The sequence below is a fragment of the Hemiscyllium ocellatum genome, chromosome 7, assembly GCF_020745735.1.
Source record: "Hemiscyllium ocellatum isolate sHemOce1 chromosome 7, sHemOce1.pat.X.cur, whole genome shotgun sequence".
Lineage (NCBI taxonomy): Eukaryota > Metazoa > Chordata > Chondrichthyes > Orectolobiformes > Hemiscylliidae > Hemiscyllium > Hemiscyllium ocellatum.
In genome coordinates this window covers 83,243,610-83,258,726 of record NC_083407.1, presented here as the reverse complement: position 1 = coordinate 83,258,726, position 15,117 = coordinate 83,243,610, and the positions used below count along the sequence as shown (strand labels likewise).

The 15,117-nt window shown below is 41.0% G+C and overlaps 1 protein-coding gene across 1 annotated transcript in view; it reads left to right on the top strand.

Annotated features, from left to right (window-relative positions):
- Positions 1-15,117, top strand: part of dnah7 (dynein, axonemal, heavy chain 7) — a 343,519-nt gene that overhangs the window by 251,936 nt on the left and 76,466 nt on the right. The window contains exons 47-50 of the mRNA XM_060828125.1: positions 4-130; positions 1,795-1,989; positions 6,173-6,265; positions 11,993-12,169. Of these exons, the coding sequence (XP_060684108.1) occupies positions 4-130; positions 1,795-1,989; positions 6,173-6,265; positions 11,993-12,169 (592 nt within the window). The remainder of the gene's footprint in view (positions 1-3; positions 131-1,794; positions 1,990-6,172; positions 6,266-11,992; positions 12,170-15,117) is intronic.

Below are 15,117 nucleotides of genomic sequence, written 5' to 3'. Positions count from 1 at the left end.
CAGGTTGATGATTCTACAAAAGTATTTTACTTATTCACTGTATGTGAATGTGTGCCGATCACTCTTTGAAAAGGACAAGCTGCTGTTTTCATTTTGCTTGACAATAAATCTACTAAGGCATGAAGGACTGGTCAGTTTCTTACTTTTGTATAGCCTGTTATATAAGAAAATTATATTTAGGAACATGGAAAATTATGGATTATGGCAATAATGTAAATGTTTTCTTTTAATCAGTATTCCTGTAAGACATTATTATAACTTGTTATGTACAGTTATTTTTTAAAAAGTTTATTTTGCTGTAGTCTTACAGAAGCTTTCATTCCTCCCTGTAATATGGCATTGCTTTTGTAAATCATTTAGCTTGTCGCAAATTCCACTTTTTGGCCTGAGTTGAAAAGCAATAAATGAAATCTGTTTAAAGGGGGAATCACCGTGAACATCCATAATAAGAACAAACATGAGTGAAGGTAGCTAAAAACATAAGGTTTGAAATTTTGTGGAATTTTTCAGTGTAATTCCAGTTCAACAGCATTGCCCAAGATAAGTAGGCATATAGTAGTTAAATGAAAATTATGATTATACTGGAATTTTCTGGAACATTTACTCTGATTCTGCGATTTATCTGCCGAAACTCTCAGTCATTTGTTCACACAGCTGCAACCTCATGCAAAAGTTCAGTGCATGTCAGTTTCGTGCATTTATGTCAATAATGTGATAATATTGATGTCTGCTAATTTGAGGAATTCCTAGTAAAAGTTTTAGCAGACTAGATTAGACTATGTTGAATTTTTGGTATTGAAAGTGAAACAATCTTTCCTCCATTTTAAAAGAAAGTGTGCTGTCGGAATGGCATCTTGTAAATTAAATATAAAAACCCTAATTTTGCTTCCTTCATTATGTGTGATCTATCATATGTATGTTGCACATTTGCCACTTTTGACACACTGAAACTGTCATTGAAACTCAGTAGCATTGACATTAGTGATCAGGGAAGCCTGCTATGAATCTTTCAGAATGTAACGACTTGTACACCAAGCTACATCATGCTTTGAGACACACGTAGATAAACATGGCAGTCCCAAGTAATCTATCATAATTCGATGTGGGTTACAATGCAAAGGTGAACACGCACAATGCCAGGTTCATTACATTAGTGATTTTTTTTTCTGAAACAGGCTGCCATACTATATTATATTTTTAGCCCTGGAGTGCCTGAATTGTGCAGTGATGAGACAAATGATTTGTCGTCCCTTAACAACGATACAGTACCCCATATTAAACCTTTGCCCTGTTTGATGTCATTTCCTTCTATCCATTCCCTCGATACCTCATTCCCTGTCAAGAATAACATCCAGTTCATGATTGGCAGCCAGTAGCCAGTTGATACTCAACATTGTTCATGATGAATCTGGAATGGGTGTAATGCAGTGGCCTTGAACCATTAGAAAATAAATTCATATTTCATATGATCAACTTTAGTGTCATCAGGCACACACTACACCTTGATCCTATTGTAATAACCCCTGCATGACATTTTAATTGAACAAACCCAGTACAAAATTAAAATAGTGCAATTCATTATGTTATTAATAACTTACTCATGATATTTATTAGTTTATAAGCACAAATAGAAATTTAACATTCCAAAGTAAAGGAAATCCAGACTTCCAGTGACAAGGTTTAAATCTAATTAAAAGTTCAAACTGAAGCAATGTTTTCCCTTGAGTTGTGCTTATTTATCATTTATTAATTAGATTATATAGATAATATGATTTTTAATGCTTTTCCTTTCAGATTGATGATGAGGAATGGACATTTTTGCTGACAGGTGGAATTGGCTTAGATAACCCTTATGAGAAACCATGTGACTGGCTTCCGACAAAAGCTTGGGATGAGTTTTGCCGTCTTGATGAGATTAAAGCATTTGCAGGCATCCGGAAGGAATTTGTGCTTCTGTTAGAAGGATGGAAATCTGTATATGACAGCTTGGTAGGTTGGGAATTTGTGGAAAGAAAAATGAGATTTTTCAAATTTAATACATCCCCTTTCAAGGTTATTTAATCAGAATATTGATTATTTAGCTTGTACAGAGTGATGGAGTTACTTAATGCATGCTGAAATGTTGGTACTTGTCAAAGTATAAAGGATATACAAAACAACTGACTGCAATTTTTTCTTACAAATGACAGCTCCTTAATGCACTGTGCAACATTATTTACCATCAGGCATTTAGTTCAAAACATGACACAAACCTTTGAGTAGCACAGTTGTTTTGTGAAAAATGATAAAGCATTCAGGCTGTACAATCTTAGGCTTGACATTTAACTTGTCAAATAATATGAAACATGCACATGATTACAGACTGCCACAGTACAGGTATATAAATTGTGTAATTATTAAAAGTCTCTCAAGGGCTGTCCATTAGTTGTTCCTAATTCATATATGCTTGACGTTGTTTCAAATGGGTGCAAAATAAACACGTCTTTCCTTTTGTATTTACAATGCTGATCTCTACTTTTCATAAACCTAGTTAGATTTCGTATAAGAGTGATTTGCAACCTTGCTGTATTGTTGCTTTGTCCATCAAGTATTTAGCCAAACTTTTATGTACTTGGCTAAATAAGTACATAAAATTTACTTAGCCAACTGAGTTTTTTTTTGTTTTCAGCATCTGCAGTGATTAGTTATTGTAGACAGATTCTTATCCTTATTTTTGTAAGGGTGATTTAATCTCAGAAATTTCTAATTGATATGAATATTAACATACTAAAACCAGGAAACTGTATCTGGGCAAGAATAACAGGCAATGCTGAATGCATTCAACAGGTTAGGCAACATTAGTCTGAATCTGATCTAAATTTTAGATACCTGCTTCAATCTGGAATATAATTCCTGTTTGCCTGCATGCCCTAGCATTAATTGAGAGTCTGATAAATTGCAAGTTTTAAATAGGTTCCATAAACTGTATAATAGCTTTGTTTGAATTTGCTCAAAGTTTTCAGTAAATTGTCTCTAACTTAATAGTCTGAATGTGTCAGTTAGTAGTGAAGGAAGGTTTTTATTATGTATTGTTGTGTAAGATAATTTATTGGCTTTGCATTGCAATTCATGGTGTTTAGAAATTCTATTCCACACACAATGTCCATCACAGGGATTGTGGAATGTGTGAGCAAGCAACAGCTCATCTCTTCAACAAATCAATTGAAGAATCCTCACTGAGGCAGGAATAGTGCAAAATTAACCTGCATGACATTTCTATTTTCTAGTCATTTTGCACAGGTCTGCCTGCAGATAAGTATTCAGGAGGTCCTGGTAGCTGCTTCCCATATGGCCCACAAGGTCAAATTGCATGGCGTACACAGGTGCATTCTATCCTTGTGCTAAAATTTGCTGAACTTACATGATCATGACATCACAGATACCAGCAGCTGACGCAACATCAGGATTTCAAAACTGGTCACCAAATGCATTGCTGGCTGGCCAGCATTTATTGCCCATCCCTCGTCCTTGAGAAGGTGGTAGTAAACTGCTGCTTTGAACCGCTGCAGTCCACATGCTGTAGGTTGATCCACAATGTCTTCAGGAAGGGAATTCCAGGCTTTTGATCTGGTGACACTGAAGGAACAGCGATATATTTCCAAATCAGCATGGCGAGTGTCTGGGAGGGAACTTGCAACTTGTAGATAGTATACATTGCTACCATATTGCTGCTGCTGAACATTGGTGGTGGAGGGATTAGATGCTTGTGGATGAGGTGGCAATCAAGTGGACTGCTTTGTCCTGGATGGTGTCAAGCTTCTTGAAGGTTGCTGGAACCAGACCCATCCAGGTTAGCTACTCATCACAGTATTCCTAGCCTCTGACCTGCGCTTGTTCCCACTTAGATTAGATTAGATTACTTACAATGTGGAAACAGGCCCTTCGGCCCAACAAGTCCACACCGACCCGCCGAAGCGCAACCCACCCATACCCTTACATTTACCCCTACCTAACACTACGGGCAATTTAGCATGGCCAATTCACCTGACCCGCACATCTTTGGACTGTGGGAGGAAACCGGAGCACCCGGAGGAAACCCACGCAGACACGGGGAGAACGTGCAAACTCCACACAATCAGTCGCCTGAGTCGGGAATTGAACTCGGGTCTCAGGCGCTGTGTGGCAGCAGTGCTAACCACTGTGCCACCGTGCCGCCCACTTAGTTTATGCAGTAACTCCAGTTGAGTTTCTGATCAATGATATTCAAGGATCTTGACAGTGTGGCATGAATGTTACTTATCACTTGTCAGCTCAAACCTGGATATTGTCCAGATCTTTTTGCATTTGAATATGTTCTGCTTAAATCCCTGAGGAGCCATGAACAGTGCTGAATATTATGCAATCATCATCAGCAAACATCCCCACTTCTGACCTTATGATGGAGGGCAAGTCATTGATGAGGGGGTTGAAGATGACTGGGCCTAAGACAATACCCTGAGGAACTCCTGCAGAGATGTCCTGGAACAAAGATGACTGATCTCCAACGACCACAGTGGAGAGTTTGGCTCCTGATAACCATTGATTCCAGTTTTGCTTAGACTCCTTGATGCCACACTTAGTCAGATGCACCTTGATGTCAAGGGCTGTTACTTTTTTCTCATCTCTGGAATTCAGCTCTTTTGTCCGTGTTTGAACCAAGGCTGTAATGATATCAGGAGCTGGGTGGCCCTGGCAGAACCCAAACTGGATATCACTTCACAGGTTATTGCTGAGCAGGTGCTGCTTGATCGCACTGTTGATGACCCCTTCCATCCCTTTATTGATTTCCCTTTATTGACTCCTGAAATAACAAGAGCTAAGAAGAATGATGTGCTCTATAATAGGCTACTTCAAGCTACTCAGTATGTTGCAGGTGAGGTGCTATTAGCTTGTTTTCTGCTGAAGGTTATGGACTGGCATGCTGAATTGCTGAAGCAATTCAGACATTTTTGCTGACTGCATAAAAACAGATAGTTACTTTGTGTATGTATGAGGAAAGTAGTTGCAGTATGAGATAAGCAGCACGTTGAAAGGAGGCATAGAGAGGAGGAGAGTAAATGAGGGCTATCCATGGAAGCCACTAACTAGAAAGTGTTTTCCAGAAGCACGACTCTTAATCTGTGATGAACTGGAAATAGAGGGTCAGGAGGCTTTGCTTCTAAGAGGTACTGATATAGTTGGATCACTGTGACATGCTGTCTAAGTCAGGTGGAGGATAGCCTCTCTATGATTGCAAAAGAGGCACTCCTTTTCCTAAGCTATAGGATCCTTCAAAGTGAAAGCTGATGACATTGAAAATGTGCTGCAGTTTCCCATCCACAGATGTAGTGGAGAGGTGGCAAGAGGTGTCAACAATAGGAGGTGAACTTCATCTTCCCATTCCTGAGGAGGAAAGACTGGTTTTAAATAACTAGTGCATTCTCTGGGATGGTGGACTTCCGGGACACACATGCAACCCTCTATCCACCAACATGACAACTTTAACCAGAAGGGATCTCTCTAAATGTACAGCTAATGTACCATGTTTGTGATTTTTCCTTAATCTTGCAATTATGAGTGCATATCATCACCTTTGGAATCCAAAGTTCACTTCAGGAGAAGAAAGAAGAAGAGGAGATGGAAGCCAATGCTGAAAGTGTTTTCCTATAAAGAAAATTTTCGGAATGGACCAAATGAGGGGCATTGAAGGGGAGTGATATAATAAACACTGTCTTTGAGAGGCAAGACAACTTATCCATTCATTGTACGGAATACATAATTTCTTTGGAGCAATCCAGAATAGGGGCGGTGGGACTAATTGGTGTGTATTTGCAAAATAACACGTTCAAGGATTTTCAGGAGGCAAGGAAGATTGAAGATCAAGGTAGAAACTTGTAAGGTCAGGTTAATAGTGAAACAACAAGTTTGTTTGGGATAAAGTAGTGCCCAGGGAGAAAAAAAAACATACTGAGGAATAGCTGACATGGGGGAACATTGATGTTTTAGTTGAAATAAGGATATCAAACATATTTATTGAAATCAGTGGTTTCAAATTTAATGTGGTTAAAAATCTAACCTTTTACAGTTCTTAGTACAAAGTATTATCTGTACTATCATTTTTAAAATATTTTGTATGTATTTTCCAATAATTTTTCAATTTTCATGCTGTTTTCAGGAGCCATACCGAGAGGTATTTCCTGGTCGATGGGCCGAAGGTCTTAGAAGCTTCCAGAAGATGCTTGTAATTCGCTGCCTGAGGCCTGACAAGGTTTAAATGTCAATTTTCTTCACAGCTTAAACCATGTAGTTAATATCTACAACTTATTAACAGAAGCTTATAGTCTTGAAATGACTTAGAAGACATAAAAACAAGAAGTAAAATAGACTTTAGACACATTAAACAAAGAGATAGCAATAATATTTTTAGGTAAAGACAAAATAACCTCATTTTTATAAACAGGATTTTTAACTTTATTATCGGTGAAAATGTATCACTAGATAAACATTTGATAATTGTTGGACATTTTTAAAAAGCCAGATCTAGAATAAGTTCATTTTGTGCACATGATGAGGTGGTCTTTCTGGATTAGTGTTGCTGGAAGAGCACAGCAGTTCAGGCAGCATCCAAGGAGCAGTAAATCGACGTTTTGGGCAAAAGCCCTTTATCAGGAATAAAGGCAGAGAGCCTGAAGGGTGGAGAGATAAGTGAGAGGAAGGTGGGGGTGGGGAGAAAGTAGCATAGAGTACAATAGGTGAGCGGGGTAGGGGGATGAAGGTGATAGGTCGGGGGGGGGGATGGTGGAGTGTATTTGGAAAGGCAAGTACTGATTAGGGATAGTCAACATGGCTTTGTGTGTGGGAAATCATGTCTCACAAACTTGATTGAGTTTTTTGAAGAAGTAACAATAAGGTTTGATGAGGGCAGAGCGGTAGATGAGATCTACAGTGGAAACGTGATGGGCGGGCACTATTTCGTTCAGATAATCGATTATTCGGAAAATGGATTAAATGCCTTTCCTCTGGGGCTCAGAGTTTTAAAGTCTGCTCCATGTTCAGGAGACTGCAACAACACACAGCGCACGAGACCCTGCCCCCAACCTGGTCCAACCCCCGCCCCCCCCCCGCCCCTGCATCCAACCCTGTCTCCTGCCCCAACCAGGTCCAAACCCGCCTTCCCGCCCCCAACCCAGTCCAAATCCGCTCTCCTGTCCCCAACCCGCCCCAATCCCTTTCTCAGCCCCCCAACCCGATCCAAATCCGCCCCCGTCCCCAACCCGGTCCAAACCCACCCCCCCACCCCCAACCCGATCCAGCCCCACCCCCCCGTCCCCATCCCCAACCCCACACCCCAGCACAAAGCATGCACACCCTCACCCCAACACAGTCCCCCACCACCCCCTGCTCCATCCACCCCCAGCCCCTCTCCGGGGCATCTGGACTGCACATCAACAATAAGACTGCTGCTACTACTGCCTTTGTAGGGTAAGTCTCCAAATAGTGCACACACACACACACACCTTTTTACTGCAGCTTTTTGACAGGTTCCACGTTTGCCTTGCACAGGACAATGTTGGAGAGATTATTCCAGGCATTGATGGTCACATATAATTTGAACATTTGTGAAGTGGAAGCTTTTTCTGTTGACCATCTCTGCAGGTGGTTGATATAGTGCTATCGTAGCAACATGCGTACAGTCGATATTGCACTATGCCCCAGGCCAGTGATTATGGAGAATCCCATTGTCTGAACTGCTTTACTCGGCTCCACAGGGCAGTAATATGAGAACCTGTGCCTGTGAAAAATGACATCAGTATCATCAAGGATACACTTAAAGATTGAGAATTAGGAGATTTGAAGCAGGTCCTGAGTTTTTTTCTAGAATGAACTTCTGGCATAAAAATTCAGGATCACTGTGACCCCCTGATGGGCATCAGGATGAAATGCATGGAGACTTCCCAAGGAGGCCTTAGCTCCTTTTGGAGCCATAACATTACAGTATGTTACTTTATCTAATTGTACATTACACAAACAAAGTTTTTATGCCACCTGTGGTATAAAACTTTCCATTAAACCACCATGACAGTCCCCAAACCACAGCAGAAGAAAAGTTTGTTTTGATGTAACAGACCAGGTCCATTCATCCTGTGTACAGTATAAGTGGTCATGATTGCTTGAGGCCATTACTTTAAATGTACATTCTTAGACAATGCCAATGAAGTGCAAATTGAAAGTATTTTATCAATCAGTGGTGGTATGAATTTTCCAACTGGGTGGGTGTCCAATTCCAAGACTTTTACTTTTTCCCAATGTTTAAAAGTAGTAACGAATTTATGCCCATTCTGTAGGTGAAATCAATCATTTTGTCTGGTTGTTGCGCAGGTGACTTTTTGTCTGTCTTGCTAAGGTTCAGCTTTGTTTCTGTGTGAGTGAGTTACCTGCTCTGCCTGTATTAAAGAAATTTCCTTTCACCCTTTATGATTTCCTTTGTATTACTGTCCTTGTGGCTCTCATGACCTTTCAGCACCTCCCTCCGCCCCGGCCCTCCAATTCTATTGAAGCTTTTTACATAACTGTTAATGTCTGCACTTAACCTCCCAGAGGCCATGACTTTGGAAATTCCCATGACCCTTTTTGGCAAGAGTTTCTGTGACCTATTTGATATACCCCCTATCTCCAACTTCCAGAGCTCCCAGTCTCCTCTAATTCACAGAGGCCCGCCCTTTCACCCTACTATCTAGAATTTCCCCATATCACCATTACTGTTACCTCAGCAACTCTGCACAAGTAGGTCCCAGATTTGAATTGCTTACTTTCTGCAGGACAACATAGACTACCCTGTAAGACCTCAATCATTATTAACCAAATCTCAAGGACAGACAGTGGTCCACCTCAGATTGATTTGGCAGTACAGCTCCAACTGACTCTGGCCCATTTGCTGGACCAATGTCTCAACAGCATCCAGTCCCTGGATTGTTTTCACAACTTGTGGGGTGAACCTGGCACAACCCCAGACACAGAAGGACACAGACCCCGGAACTCGAGCAGAATCAAGTACCTGATAGACCATTGCCATCTACTAGATTTGAATAGGACAATCCACTTGACTGACTGCAGTGATTCCCCTTCAATGACCATATTTCCCTTTAGTGCACCAAAAGCTGCTCACCTTTGACTTTCATGAATAGTCATTTTCTTGTAGTATATTTACTCGGTAAAATGCAGGCACATACTGCAGTCTGACATTGATGTAGCCCAGAGCTGCACATGCTATGTGACAAATTGATTTTTCAGTGCTCTCCATTATCAAGACTGCCTTTCTGCACCAAATAGCAATACGAGCCATAGAGATTGGCAGTCTGTAGCTGAACATTAAAAATCCTGTATGCTAAGAAAGTGGTGTGACTCACAAAGAGGCTGGCAGCCAGCAAATCAGTGTTGCACTCAGTAAATGTGCATCTAAAGAGCAATGTGAAGCTCACAGACTCCAAGGTAAAGTGAATGAGCACTAAGCAAAGAAGCTAAAACCTGTTAGAAGCACTCTATGCAGATACATTGGATCTGTGTCCCTGTATGCAAAACCACCTAATGCAGATACACAATCCTTTATCCAAAATCCTTGGGGCTAGCTGGTTTTCACAGTTTGGAATTCAGAATTTTTAAGTTTAATGATGAAATGTAAAAAATCATACCAAACAACAGATGCACCTGTGAGTACTACGAGTGCTGAGACAGAATTGATGCCTGCCAGTACTGTGCCACGCCACCACATCACATCTGAGTTGTGTGGGTCAAGAGGGTGTAGTTTGCACTCCAAACTATCTTGTTAGAGAAAAAATAATTCATGAAATAAACTATGGATTTTGGAACTTGTTGAATTTCAGGATTTTGGATAAAGGATTGTACCTGTATAATTACACAAGTCCCAGGTGTCCCATTGTTCCAAAGTATTGAAAAGCTGGGGGCCTGGCTGCGATGCTTGGTGAACTGTTCTCTAAGTTTATGTTTGGTCCTCCAACCTAGTTTACTGCATCAGGTGCTCCCAATGTGGTCTTCTCTAAATTGGGGAGATTGAACGTAAATTTAGGGAATGGTTCACTGAGCATTGCAGCCGGGCCCGTAGGAGCTGACCAGAACCTCCCAGTCACCGCCCATTTCAACTCCCCTAACTGCTCCCTTTCCAACTTGACCATCCTTGGCGTTCTCCATTGCCATGCTGAACCATACTGCAAATTGGAGAATCAATACCGCATCTTCCACCTGGGCAGATTACAGTCTGGAGGACTCAACATTGAGTTCTCCAATTTCAAAAACATCCCTTCCTACCTCCCAACTCCCTTCCCAACCCCATCCACTGCTCCCTGCCACCAACTAGATTCATTCCTCCAATTGATCAACCAGGCCATATCCTCAACCTGCCTTTACCTCTCTCTACTTCACCACCCTGCCCACACCACCCCCTTTATCTGCAGCTCTCCCAACATTCACACCCAGTCCTGAAGAAGGGTTGCACCCGAAGCATTGACTTCTCCACCTCCTAATGTTGCCTGGCTTGCTGTGTTCTTCCAGCGACATGCTGATAGGTGCTAAGTAAGTGAGCAGCCCTGAGTTGCAGCCTCGTCCAATCAGTTAGCTAGGTCCTTGTACCTGCGCACAAAGTGTCCGAGCTGCAGTTAGTTGCTTGCACTTCCTGCAATGCAAGCCAGGCTTCCATTGTATTAGAGAGGTGCCCTGGACAGTCGTCCGGAGCTGGGTTATGGCAGTGTCTGTGGAGATGGGTGCATGCTTCTGGCGCCTGTAGATCATGTCCTGACCTGCTGTTTATTCATATGCAACACAAATGTTAATAATAGAAAGTGGTGAGCTGAATGCACCAGGTACCCAGACTTGTTTCCATGTCTAGTTTTCTTGACATCTGGCTTGTTTGGTAACTGGCTATTCATGAGGTGAACTTGGCCATCCACAAGCATTAATTTCTAAAAAAACTAGCCTCACTGCTTGAGAGAAGCAGAAAAGATGAAGTGTGATGCTCCTGACTTCAATATGGGTATTGGCAGACTTCTTATTCAGTTCTACCACACCTTATGTCACAGCGCACGTAATTCAAACTCCTATAATCTGTCTAATGATTCTAATATCTCTATAATGTGATTTGATCTTGATCAGTAATGATAGGGCTCGGGTTTAACACAACCTGAAATCACCCAACATTTGTTGTAAGTTAATGCAACCATACATCTATCAAAATCGAGATCCAGATTAGATTGTAGATTTTATATTAGATTATTGCTACATCGATGCATCACTCATCTCTATCTTGAACTTGCAACCATCATTCTTCCAAAAGTTCCATCAGCAAGAATTGTATTTTCTCTGTGCACCAAATGTTACAACCTCGGTGGTTATATTGTCTTGTAATCCATGTACTTCAGTATGCCAGTAACCATTCTGTTATAAATGTGGGAAGCCTTAAGAACTTCTGTACCTGATGCAATTGCAGTCATTTACAACACTTCACTGCATCATCTGTCCTTGGATGCTAAGTGCAGATTCAAATTGATTAGAATGCATCATGTACCAACTTTTCCGCCCAAAAATCAGAGTAATCCAAGATTCCAAATTGCACTCCAAATGGTTTAAGAATACTACAGAATGCATATTTACTGTGTAGCATTTGAGAATCACCTTTCTCCTTGACAGGATCTTCTCCAAAATCTGTAACTGGCTTTGAGTATAAAATCCCAAAAAGAGAGATCACTGATACTACAATCACAATTTAATAAAAATGTTTCTGTTAAAATTTAAACAAGCATAAGTTTGTTTTTTGCTTCAGGATATTCTACTTGGCAATATATAAGCTATCTCAAATTTGCCATTGCATTGCTAATTAAAGCTGACACTCCTGTCTGCGCATGTTGGAGTGTGATTTTTTGCTTGATTGATTAGTAGTAACATTTTATTTGATGTTCATATCTTTAAAAAATCAACTCTTCTTCAGTTTATTCCAATGACGCAGGAATATGTAACAGCTAAACTTGGCCGACAATTCATTGAACCTCCTCCATTTGATTTGGGTAGTGCTTTTGGCGACAGTCACTGCATTGCACCACTTATATTCATCCTTTCGCCTGGTGCTGACCCAATGGCTGCCCTCCTCAAGTTTGCTGAAGATCAGGTATATTGAAAAGAAATAACTATATTGCTGATTAAAGATGTGTTGAATCTACCCATGCTGTTCAAGGAAATGCACCTCCTACTATTCCTGCTGCAAAGCCTTGACGTAGTAAATATTAGAGTACTGATGTGAGGGTACAATTTTATTATGGAATAATGTTCAAAGCTGGTGCTACTAAGCAAGCAAATACAAAGTAAGTCTGGTCCTCAAAATTGGAAGGATAATCCACCAGATGAATTCTGATCAATTTTACCAAACTTATTTGCCTTGAAAGATTTGAGTCAAATCCATAATAGTTATCTTTCTCTTCATGGACCAAATTGGTCAAAACTGATGTGTGAGAATTCCTACCCAAATAGTGAAAATATAGCATGTTTTAGATACACTTCAAGTGTGGTTCAAGTACTGTAAGTTATTGTTAAACATCATTTATTGGTCAGTGCATTGAGTATAGGAGTTGGGAGGTCATGCTGTGGCTGTACAGAACATTGATTTAGCCTTGTTTGAAATACTGTATTCAATTCTAGTCCCCCTGCTATAGAATGGATATTGTGAAACTTGAAAGGGTACAGAAAATATTTACAAAGGTGTTGCCAGGGTTGAAGGGTTTGAGCTGTAGGGAGAGGCTGAGGCTGTTTTGCCTGGAGCATCAGCTGTTGAGGGTGACCTTATAGAAGTTTATAAAATCATGAGGGGCATTGATAGGATGTATCCCCAGGATAGGGGAGTCCAAAACTAAAGGGCATAGGTTTAAGGTGAGAGGGGAAAGATTTAAAAGGACCTAAGGGGTAACTTTTTCATGCAGAAGGTGCTGCTTGTATGGAATGAGCTGCCAGAGGAAGTGGTGGAAGCTGATACATTTGCAATGTTTAAAAAGCATCTTGGTGGATATATGAATGGGAAGGCTTTAGAGGGATGTGGGCCAAATGCTGGCAAATGGAACGAGATTTATTTAGGATATCTGGTCAGCATGGACGAGTTGGACTAAAGGGTCTGTTTCCGTGCTGTACATCTCTATGACGCTATCTTTGTACTTTAAGACAGCCCACTGGTTTTAGCCTCCTACCTTTTTGATGCAAGACAGCCCACTGGTTTTAGCCTCCTACCTTTTTGATGCAAGCTAATGATAAATCTGATTGTTCAGTTGATAGGTCAAGTGGACTAAACAGACTACAGCAATCAACTTTGATCCATACTGTTGTTCTCACTTTCAACTCTTCTATGGCTGCGAACCACCTTACCGTAGTAATTTCCTTTAACCTTCAGACTCTCCATGTTTCAATATTGGACTTACTCTTAAGTCCCATTTATGATGCTTGACCAGAAACAGTACTCCTGATCAAGTATTGGGCGGCACAGTGGCACAGTGGTTAGCACTGCTGCCTCACAGCGCCAGAGACCGGGGTTCAATTCTCACCTCAGGTGACTGTGTGGAGTTTGCACATTCTCCCCGTGTCTGCGTGGGTTTCCTCCGGGTGCTCCGGTTTCCTCCCACAATCCAAAAATGTGCAGGTTAAGTGAATTGGCCATGCTAAATTGCCCGTAGTGTTAGGTGAAGGGGTAAATGTAGGGGAATGGGTCTGGGTGGGTTGCTCTTCGGAGGGTCGGTGTGGACTTGTTGGGCCAAAGGGCCTGTTTCCACAGTGTAAGTAATCTAATCTAATCCGCCAATTTTCCTTTGCCTTCCCACAGCACTCAACACTTTCAAAAAGCTCTGTAATGCTCCTATTGAAAAGGCATGGTGAAAAGACATGGAATTGGTTAATCAACCATGGATCATCTGATTTACGTTGTGGTGTTACTAGTGGAGGCTGATGTTCAGTAGTTGCAGTATTAGATTCTAAATGCACCTAACTAAAATTGAACATGTACTGTGGATAGTGGATGTCTGAACTTGTATTTCCTAGTAAATATACCAGCATTATTACCCTCACAGGAACCACTTGGGGTAGGGTGAGAAAATCAATATAACAATATCTTTATGGGCTTGTGTGTAAATAACTACTTTTGAAAAGCTTTGCTGTCTCTATATTGAATGATTCACTATTGCACAAAAAAAAATCATTTGGCATTATACTGCTTCAGCTGTGTTTTAAAATGGAAATAATGGCCAGAATTTTCAGCACACAATAATAATGTTCGGGTTAACGAGAGGATTAGAACTTTTGAACCCCACCTGTATATAAGAGGTGCATCCTAAAATGTAATCTTACAGGATTTAACAGGCCACATTCAAAGTTGTCCTGGAAATAATAGGCAGCAGATATACAAAGGAGATCCAATTAGTGCACTCGGACCCCACCATAGAAGGTCACGCAGGTGAAGTGAAAGAAATCCTCTGCAAGACAGTGGCCTGTGCCTATTAGTTGAAATAATTTGAAAATTCTGTGCACAGAACTGTCTGGGGTATTGATCAGATTGAAGGAGTTGTGCCTTTTGAAGCTTTCTACCTCTTCATACATGGATGTGCAAAATCATATGATAGGGCTTTGTTTCTGAGTCCTGATACAGTAGGGGCCATTTGCCTTCTGTAAATTTCAGTGTTGTGCATAATTAAAGGCTAATTGACCCTTTTGAGTACATTGCTTCACAGCCCATTGCAAATGTCTAGGTAAACACAACTGCTCACAGTTTCCTCCAGGTTCTCTGGTTTCCTCCCACAATCCAAAGATGTGCAGATCAGGTGAATTGGCCATGCTAAATTGTCCATAATGTTCAGGGATATGCAGGTTAGGTGCATTTAGTCAGGAGTAAATGTAGGGTCATAGGTTAGGAGAATGGGTCTGGGTGAGTTACTCTTCGGAGGATCGGTGTGAACTTGTTGGGCTAAATGGTCTGTTTCCACACTGTCAGGATTCTATAATTCTATGGCAATGTGGGAAGACAGTCTGATGTGTTTCAACTCCTTGTCCTGTCTCCAAGCAGCCTACATGGTGCTGAGAAAATTC